This window comes from Megalopta genalis, chromosome 7 (assembly GCF_051020955.1).
Source record: "Megalopta genalis isolate 19385.01 chromosome 7, iyMegGena1_principal, whole genome shotgun sequence".
Classification (NCBI taxonomy): Eukaryota; Metazoa; Arthropoda; class Insecta; order Hymenoptera; family Halictidae; genus Megalopta; species Megalopta genalis.
The window spans coordinates 2680494-2690244 of NC_135019.1; the positions used below are offsets into that span (position 1 = coordinate 2680494).

Here is a 9751-nt window from a genome sequence, read left to right on the forward strand (position 1 = left end):
GCCCACAGTGTCCCTTTGTTTTCAGCTCCATCTCCGTCCGTTAAGTATAAAGAAACACGTGTGCGAAAAACTTAGGGCGAATCGCCTTGCCGAATTCTTTTTAAAATTGCTAGAAGTTTTTTTCGATTTATTGAAAACGGCAAATCTATCGATTTTAATTGCGAAAACTAATTCCACTGAAACGGCAGCCACGACTGGCTCGAAAAAATGGTGGCCTTTTTTCAATTTCCTTTTCCAACTTTTCGATATATTTTCAATCATTTTAATACGACTTTAATTCGACCTTAAACGGTCGAATCGAGTTTCGACTGTGAGAATAAAAATCCTTAACAGAGTTCCCCATAAAAAAGGTGCAACGGCGCCACGATTGCCACGCTTGCAATCAGAGACTGCACCGTAATTATTTTTCACAACTGATCGGTAGGTTTATTTTCTCTTCGATAAAGCGAAAGCCACGAAAACTATTAAATGGCTTTCTCTTACAGCAATATTAAAAAGCGACCAACGCATGTCCCAACCCTTATACAGTAATGTCTCTCTAATTGACGCTCGGATTGTCCAGAAAAATGGACAATTTGGGAAGAGGAGATACGATTATTCGAGCCTTGCGCTTTATTTTTATAGTTACGAATTGCCCACAATTATAAAAACGAGCCGCGAGGCTCGAACAATCGTATATCTGCTCTTCTCAAATTGTCCATTTTTGTGCACGATCTGAGCGTCAGTTAGGGAGACATTACGATGTAATCGACGCTCAGATTGCGCACAAAAATGGACAATTTGGGAAGAGCGGACACGATTGTTCGAGCCTCGCGGAAAAATTGCCGAGAAATTGGCAAAAAATTACCGAAAAATTGCCAAGAAATTGCTGAAAAATTGCCGAGAAATTTCCAAGAAATTGCTGAAAAATTACCGAAAAATTTCGGACGTCTCACGATAGTCCGGATTCAGAAACTACGAGCTGCGTACGCCTTTTTACGAGTCGCAAGCGAACAGCTTACAAGAGAATGTTCATAATTTGTGGATTCGAAAGATTCCGAAACTTCGAAGACTAGACGTGGAGCATATATCTTACGTATTTCTTGCCGTCCGTGTACACTCCAAGGAGTTAAAATTCATTAGCGAACTGATGAAGTTAGTGGAGAAGTTTGAAGACAAATGTTAATCTTCGCGAGGCAGAGGAAAAGTTTCGAGAAAACGTTGCTCTTGTTGCGCAAGCAATCGGAAGAATGTTGCATTCAAAGATATTACCAGCTTCTTCGAAGATTAGTTTTCTGCGAAAATTAGTATTTTATTCAATATCAGAAATTTCAAATAGTTTCGAATGACAATAGAGAAAGTAAGTTCGTGTCACGTTTCTAGCGATTTGAACTGCAACTACTCAATTTTGCTATAAATTCACAAAATTCTCGGTCTAATTCTGAGACTTTCTAACAATGAACAGTAAATTTTAATTAATTTTCCTTCAAGTTGTAAACAAAAATGGATAATTTGGGAAGAGGAGATACGATTATTCGAGCCTCGTTTTTAGAATCGTCGATTGTCAATAATTGTGGGAACGAGGTGCAAAGTTATTTGTTATTTATAAGACTATTTTATATATTCATATATTTATATATACTATATTATATTACATACATATATTATACTATTATAAATACTATAATATTATTGCAATACTATATATATAATATTATACTATTATAAATACTATAATATTATTGTAATACTATATATATTATACTATTATAAATACTATATATATTATACTATTATTAATACTATAATATTATTGCAATACTATATATATTATACTATTATAAATACTATAAATATTATACTATTATAAATACTATAATATTATTGCAATACTATATATATAATATTATACTATTATAAATACTATAATATTATTGTAATACTATATATATATTATACTATTATTAACACTATAATATTATTGCAATACTATATATATTATACTATTATAAATACTATAATATTATTGCAATACTATATATATTATACTATTACATTATATTATATGTATATATTTATAATTTACCTTATTCATAAAGTCCTCTTCCCAAATTGTTAATTTTAGCGTACCTCATACAACCCTGAATATCGAGAAGAAATTAAATAAAATAAATAAAAAAAATAAATAATTCAGTTGAATTTGTTCTTACAGGGTGGGACTCGAACAGTCCCACCGTGCCATATGAGCTCATAAACGCGCACGCGCTATCGCAATATTTCGGTGGTGGGTCAAAAAATGTCCCGGCATGCATTACGGTGCACCATAATACGTGACACTTTTAATCCCACCGCGTCCGAAAGAGTTAAATCGCGACAGAATTATCACTCGAATTCTCAGAACCGAGTCGAAAATGGAATTGTCCGCGCGAACAGCGCGGCTAGAATTTCCGCTGGGAATCAATTTAATACGTATTACATTCGGCTATTTCGCCGGCCGATATTGTAATCTTCTAATTACCATTAAACACCGTAATTACGGTGAAGCGAGTCGAAAGCCGAGCCGGAGTTTCGTCCGCGCAACAGGCGAATATTCGACGAATACTCGGATAACAATTACACCATTCTTTCGCAGGGAACGGAGTGCGCACGGTTCCACGACCGTTCGGGAGACCTGTATTTTCTTCTTTTTTCTCTTCTTTCTCAAATGTTAACCGTCGCCTCGTAAATCTCGTCGCGACGCTTAGTTGATAAATAACCGACGCCAGACGCATGCGTCCTGAGCATCGATTATTTTGATTGGTACCAGATATTACCAGGCGCCAGTTGTGGCCGTCTGCCACGAAGCGAAGCGAATGTCGAATTTCTTTTAACCTCGAACGGAATATAAACGATAACAAACGTGGCATCCCGATGCAGAAATGCGAGATGTAATTCGTTCGAAACCGTACGTACGCAACGAAACGTTCGGCAAGTGCCGCGGGTGATCGCGTTTCTATAATTTCGAGCGATCGAGAATGCCGATCAAATTCGTGTTCGGTTTTCCATTTCGATTTGTCGCGGACGAGATGATCGCGAAATTACACCGAAAGTGTCGAAAGTTTGCTCCAGTTGATTAGTATCTGTCGCGCGAGTTTTCTCGGATCGTGTCGGAACATTTCCGGCAGGATATTTTTTCCTCGTGGCTTTCGCGATGTTTTTTCTTTTTAATGATCGATGAGATGATCGAGGGATAGCATGGCCACCGTTAAACCGACCACCTGCAAAGAAGCTGTTCGCCGATGGGAGGAGGAGAACCAAGAAGAAGCCTCCGCGGCGACGGAAGTTTGCCTGTCCTTCCAATGGCCCCCCATAGAAAAGATGGATAATGCTCTGACGACGTTGGTGAACTGCGAGAAACTTTCCTTGTCGACGAACATGGTCGAGAAGATCGCAGGTAAACATCCCTTCTATTTTAAAAAACGTTCGAGTTAGTGCACGAATCAGTTCGTGGTGTACGCGATTAATATTTTCCATAAATATATATATTATATCATGTATTATATTATATAATATATTATTAATATTAATATATTATTGTGAGATAATATATTACATATATATAATATAATATAATATATAAAATAAGATATGTATACTATAATATATGTTATATCATATATTATATTATATAATATATTATTATGAGATAATATATTACATATATATATAATATAATATAATATATACAATAAAGTATGTATACTATAATATATATTATATCATATATTATACTATATAATATATTATTATGAGATAATATATTACATATATAATATAATATAATATAATATACTATAATATATACACTATATTATATTATATACACATATATTCCACGAATAATATTTTAACGAAGCAATTTCGAGCACAAATTTCATTAATTAAAAAATAATAACGGGTAACGCGTGAAAGCAAAAGAAAACAGCATCCTTCAACGGGGTGGTTAATTTTGCTTGAAATTTTATTTCGATTGTTTTTCGAAATGAACAAAGATAAACGAAGGATGATTGCAAATTAATTTATACACGCGATGATACAGATCGGTGCATAATTAATCGTGCCATTATCGTTGACGTAAACGAATCAATATAGCGAGGACAGCAACTTCCGATAGGATGGTTAATTATATTTCGAATGGTTTATTTATTGTATATCGCGAACAAGCAACAGACATGCACACTTTACTAATATCGCTAATTTATATACGACATTTCTGATTCGAACGAATCCCAACAGCGTTAATTTAAAACTTGGAACACGGGGTGGTTTTCGAACTCTCCGGATCGCAATTATTTTCGCTTTTAATTAAAAAGTATGCGGGCGTTGGAAATAAGGTTCTCAAAATTCTGGGACGTAATTTATGTTGGGGAAACTGTGGAATAATGAACTTTCGCGATTCGGTGGAGGTAGTAGATACGGTTAATAATGATTTACATCTGTAAACAAAAATTAAATCAGACTTAAATCACGCAAATAATTTAAATTAATATTTATTTATATATAATATAATATTGTCCTAAAATTTTAGTATTATAATATTATGATATTATACAATATTATTCGAGAGAGAAAATATTATGATATGATACAATATTATTCTAATATTATAATATTAATATATTATGATATTATACAATATCATTCCAATATTATAATATTATAATATTATGATATTATACAATATTATTCCAATATTATAATATTATAATATTATGATATTGTACAATATTATTCTATAGTATTATAATATTCTAATATTATGATATTATACAATATTATTCTAATATTCTAATATTCTAATATTATAATAATAACCAGAATTTAAGTTAATATTAATTAATATTATATTTTTTATATATAATATTATAATATTAAGTAAAATTATCATAATATTATAATATTATATATAACATATAATATTAATTAATATTAACTTAGATTCTGGTTCGCGGTTTTACGGAAAGACTCGTCTCCAGAGCCGGTTATTAAATATTTTACATACCCAGCGAAGCGCAAGCTGCGAAAACGATTTGTAACGTGCATTGAACGGGGGCAAAGCGGACGGGAGTGACGAATAAGACGAGCTTTCGACAGAACGGACAATAATGTACGAGCAATTCCATTACGGTTCGCGATAAATGGACCGCAGATGCCGGCCATGCTGCTCGCTCGTCGCCGTAACTGTGTCTCAATTAATGTAACTCGATCGCCTGGGACTTCGATTAAACACAGATCTGGCGCCATTTCGCGTCCCAATCGTCCTCTCGAGCCCCGGATCTCCTTTATTTTCGTTAAACCGAGGCGTTCCATTTTATTATGCGAACGAACAGAATTCAGTCCCATAGAAATCTCATTAAATCGCCCGGCCCTGTCGGGCTTCCCTTATTTTATTATACAGGGATCGGAACTCTGAAGAACCTGAGGATCCTGTCGTTAGGTCGTAACATAATTAAAGGATTTTCCGGCTTGGAGCCGTTGGGGGACACGTTGGAGGAGCTCTGGATTTCTTACAACTTGATCGAGAAGACGAAGGGGATAAACGCCATGAAGAATCTTCGTGTGCTCTACATGTCCAACAACCTGGTCAGAGAATGGAACGAGTTCAACAAGCTCCAGGAGCTGGCCAACCTACAGGACCTTGTTTTCGTTGGTAATCCGCTGTACGAAAGTGTTGAGGTAATGACTTTGCAATGTCGTTTCTTTTTATTTCAATATTTTTCAACAATTTTGATCGGAGCTTCTTCGGTTAAAGATTGTACGATCTTTTATCTAGTTATCTAGTTATTGTAAATTTGTTGTAAAATCACTGTGAGGACTGTTGAAAAGTCAATATGTAGTGGGAAAGTGACTAGAATAGAATGAGCTAGTATAATTTAACACTGCCTTTGTCTTTGTATAGAATAAACTAGTACAATTTAACACTGTCTTTGTCGATCTTTTATCTAGTTACCTAGTTATTGTAAATTTGTTGTAAAATCACTGTGAGGACTGTTGAAAAGTCAATATGTAGTGGGAAAGTGACTAGAATAGAATGAACTAGTGTAATTTAACACTGTCTTTGTTTTTGTATAGAATAAACTAGTACAATTTAACACTGTCTTTGTCGATCTTTTATCTAGTTACCTAGTTATTGTAAATTTGTTGTAAAATCACTGTGAGGACTGTTGAAAAGTCAATATGTAGTGGGAAAGTGACTAGAATAGAATAAACTAGTATAATTTAACACTGTCTTTGTTTTTGTATAGAATAAACTAGTACAATTTAACACTGTCTTTGTCGATCTTTTATCTAGTTACCTAGTTATTGTAAATTTATTGTAAAATCACTGTGAGGACTGTTGAAAAGTCAATATGTAGTGGGAAAGTGACTAGAATAGAATAAACTAGTATAATTTAACACTGTCTTTGTTTTTGTATAGAATAAACTAGTACAATTTAACACTGTCTTTGTCGATCTTTTATCTAGTTACCTAGTTATTGTAAATTTATTGTAAAATCACTGTGAGGACTGTTGAAAAGTCAATATGTAGTGGGAAAGTGACTAGAATAGAATAAACTAGTATAATTTAACACTGTCTTTGTTTTTGTATAGAATAAACTAGTACAATTTAACACTGTCATTGTCGATCTTTTATCTAGTTACCAAGTTATTGGAAATTTGTTGTAAAATCACTGTGAGGACTGTTGAAAAGTCAATATGTAGTGGGAAAGTGACTAGAATAGAATAAACTAGTATAATTTAACACTGTCTTTGTCTCTGTATAGAATAAACTGGTATAATTTAACACTGTCTTTGTCTTTGTAGAGAATATTGTAAATTTGTTGTAAAATCACTGTGAGGACTGTTGAAAAGTCCAAAATAATGACAAAGTGACTAAAATTGGAAAATAATTGTAAATTCAAATTTTAATAAGTGTTTTCTCTCTTAAACATAACGTTGAATTGAAATTTTAAGGAATTATTGTCTTTTGGCCTCTTTGGTAACAATAAAAGTAAATTAAAATTTTAAAAAGCGTCTTTTGTCCACTTTTGCAATTATGCTATTGATTTACAATTTTTAAAGAACGATTTAAAATTTTGACAGGCGTGTTTTTCGACTCCTTCGATGAAAATAGTGTGAAATTAAAATTTTAAAAAGTGTATTTTGATCCCTTTAGCATGTGAACAGTTTTAATTCACGATATTCATTCTTTCAGATGGAGCAGTGGAGGTCAGAGGTCGCTCGGCGCTTGCCAATGCTAGAAAAATTGGACGGCGAGCCAATAATACGAACAGAAGAATGTTGCGAATCGTACGAGCCGGACGCAAAATGTGGATAGTCCTTTGCAATCGGAAAACCGCTTGCTTTGATCATCAAAACATCAGTTTTATAGAAATTTTTGCTTTGTATTCTGTATCTTTTATATGGAGTTTCTTTTTGTAACAATTTTTAGATCGGGCATGAACTTACACCGAAGTTAATATACCAAATTAGTTCAAAAATTATTATACCAGCGGGAAATGAGAGGTTCCTGAGTTCATTTAGAATAACTTTTTCCTGTACAAAAATTTTCTTCGAGGCATCGTTTACGAGTTATTAACGAAAAACATTGACCAATGAGAGAAGAGCACGGCAGGCGATCAGCTGTCGCGCGGCGGCCGAGCGGTCGACGCCCAGTTCCGGTCATTGGCTCGATGGCCTTGCGCCAGGCGAGCTCGCCTCTCATTGGCCATCACACTTTCGTCAATAACTCGTAAACGAAGCCACGGATTGCATTTTCGTTAAGGAAAAAGTTGCTTCAAATAATCTCAGGAACCCCTAATTCCCCGCTGATACAATAATTTTGAGATACCCTGTACTTTTCGTAATCGTATTAGTATCATAGTCTTCGAGATTTCCTTTTAACTGAAAATATTAATCTTTACACTGATATATGAGTCATTTATTTTGAAAGTGGCATAAGTCACTTTTTCAAAAAAATCGAGTTAATGGTAACACTAATTACAATTGAACGGTATCTTTTCATTAAAAAAAAAAAGTGACTTATGCCACTTTCAAAATAAACGGCTCATATAATTGATAGAGTAACCGTTGTTTTTTTATAGTGATTTTCTGTCGTCGTAATATTTGCATTCGAATAACTCAAGGAACAGTTCAAGAAACATGATTGTAACGGAAATTCTATGGAACTTGTATCAAACAGAATCTCTTTGTGAACACCGTGTTCTACGCTATTGATCCTGCTTAAATACAAACAGGTGGGCAACGGTGATTAATGAGTCATCTGCAGCTGCAACGGCATAAATTGTCATGTATCACGCGACACGGTTACGATGACACGGACGGAGGTGCTAGCGAAATTTGCTATGATCTAGGAGGGCTGGACAGATTTAATTCAGTAATTTCTAGTTGGAAGAAAAATAATGGACGAGAGGACATTCTGAATATAAATGACCTAAAATTTGCATTATTTTTGTCAAACGCGGATATTGCGTTGCAATTGCGGATGCTGTAACACGGATCGAAGATGCTAAGACAAGGTTTAGCTGTTGAATCACATAATTTGTATTCAGCTAATTAGCACTGGAATTTTCTTGATGCTTCGATTAGGCTCGTGTATTAGTTAAGCTCGATTTCTTCTTGTCTTTAACATTTGAAGATGCTGAAATTCATAAATTTAATAGTATTTTTTTTTTTTTTTTTTTTTTTATTCACTGTTGCAATATTTATCAAATGTTATAGTTTCTTATATCTTGTAAATGAAGAACAAAAATGGATGTTATTTAGAATGTTACAAAATGCATACATTTTGCTATTAAAAAGAAGTAGACAGGAAGTCAGAAGAAAATTGGAATTAGAAAAAGTGCCTTCTAAATGAAATAAGTATTCAGGTAATAGCTAAAATTTGATTTAATATTGTAAGGTGGAGTATAAAACATGCAAAGCATAGGAACAAATAAATATCTTTTGTGTAAGATTTTATGAATTTGTACATACACATGTTTGAATACATACATATGTCTTGTTTCTCATAATATCCTATCATGGTCCCCTCCCATCCTTTCAAAATTAAATTGTTCCTTATATCAGTAATAATCAAAGAGATTATTAAAGTTGGTTCATTTAATTTAATTTATTGGAATTTCATCTTGAAGTTTGCGTTATTTTGTGGACCACGAATTTTATGTATTCGTGATGTAAACAATTAGGTGAAATACCCTCTTAGAAATAATAAATAACTATTAATAACTATTAATAAATAACTACATATATAGTATTAATACTTATTTATTATTATATTATTATAATACTTAGAAGTATAATATATATATATATAGATTAATGCAACGAACGAATTTGCGGTCTCCAAATCAGAAAACGTGTCGCAATGCAAATGAGGTATACGGAATATTCGATTTCTGCTAACAAGCTTAAATATCTGAAATATCGGTAACGATATTCACTTTCTTGAGCGACACAAGTTTACATTGAGCGTTAGGTGTATTCCTGAATCTCGTCTGTGATATTCGAATGAATCTAAAATTTTATCTTATTTCCATTATTATCATTTTGGTATCATTATTGGTATCAGATACGTTACCAACAGAAGATAATGATGGTAAGAATAGTGATAATATAAAAGTAAATTCAAACTTTGCCATTAGTTGGAAAACTATACAAAAATATGAACGAAGAAGCTATTTAACCAGAAATAGTATGACAGAGAGAAACAGAAACGACAGTAACCGGAACA

General features: G+C 33.2%; 1 protein-coding gene across 1 annotated transcript; it reads left to right on the forward strand.

The window, feature by feature from the left end:
- Positions 1–2627: 2627 nt before the first annotated feature.
- Positions 2628–9011, forward strand: LOC117218572 (dynein axonemal light chain 1). The gene is made up of 3 exons (XM_033467073.2): positions 2628–3412; positions 5417–5694; positions 7214–9011. The coding sequence occupies exons 1-3, from the start codon at positions 3214–3216 to the stop codon at positions 7334–7336; spliced, it is 600 nt and encodes a 199-aa protein (XP_033322964.2). The 5' UTR covers positions 2628–3213; the 3' UTR covers positions 7337–9011.
- The last annotated feature ends 740 nt before the right edge of the window (positions 9012–9751 follow it).

Excerpts from the sequence above, each read along its gene's own strand:
- LOC117218572 (XM_033467073.2), top strand. The coding sequence starts at position 3,214 with ATGGCCACCGTTAAACCGACCACCTGCAAAGAAGCTGTTCGCCGATGG. Across the intron at positions 3,413-5,416 it reads CATGGTCGAGAAGATCGCAG|GGATCGGAACTCTGAAGAAC; the intron begins GTAAACATCCCT and ends TTTATTATACAG. Across the intron at positions 5,695-7,213 it reads CGCTGTACGAAAGTGTTGAG|ATGGAGCAGTGGAGGTCAGA; the intron begins GTAATGACTTTG and ends TCATTCTTTCAG.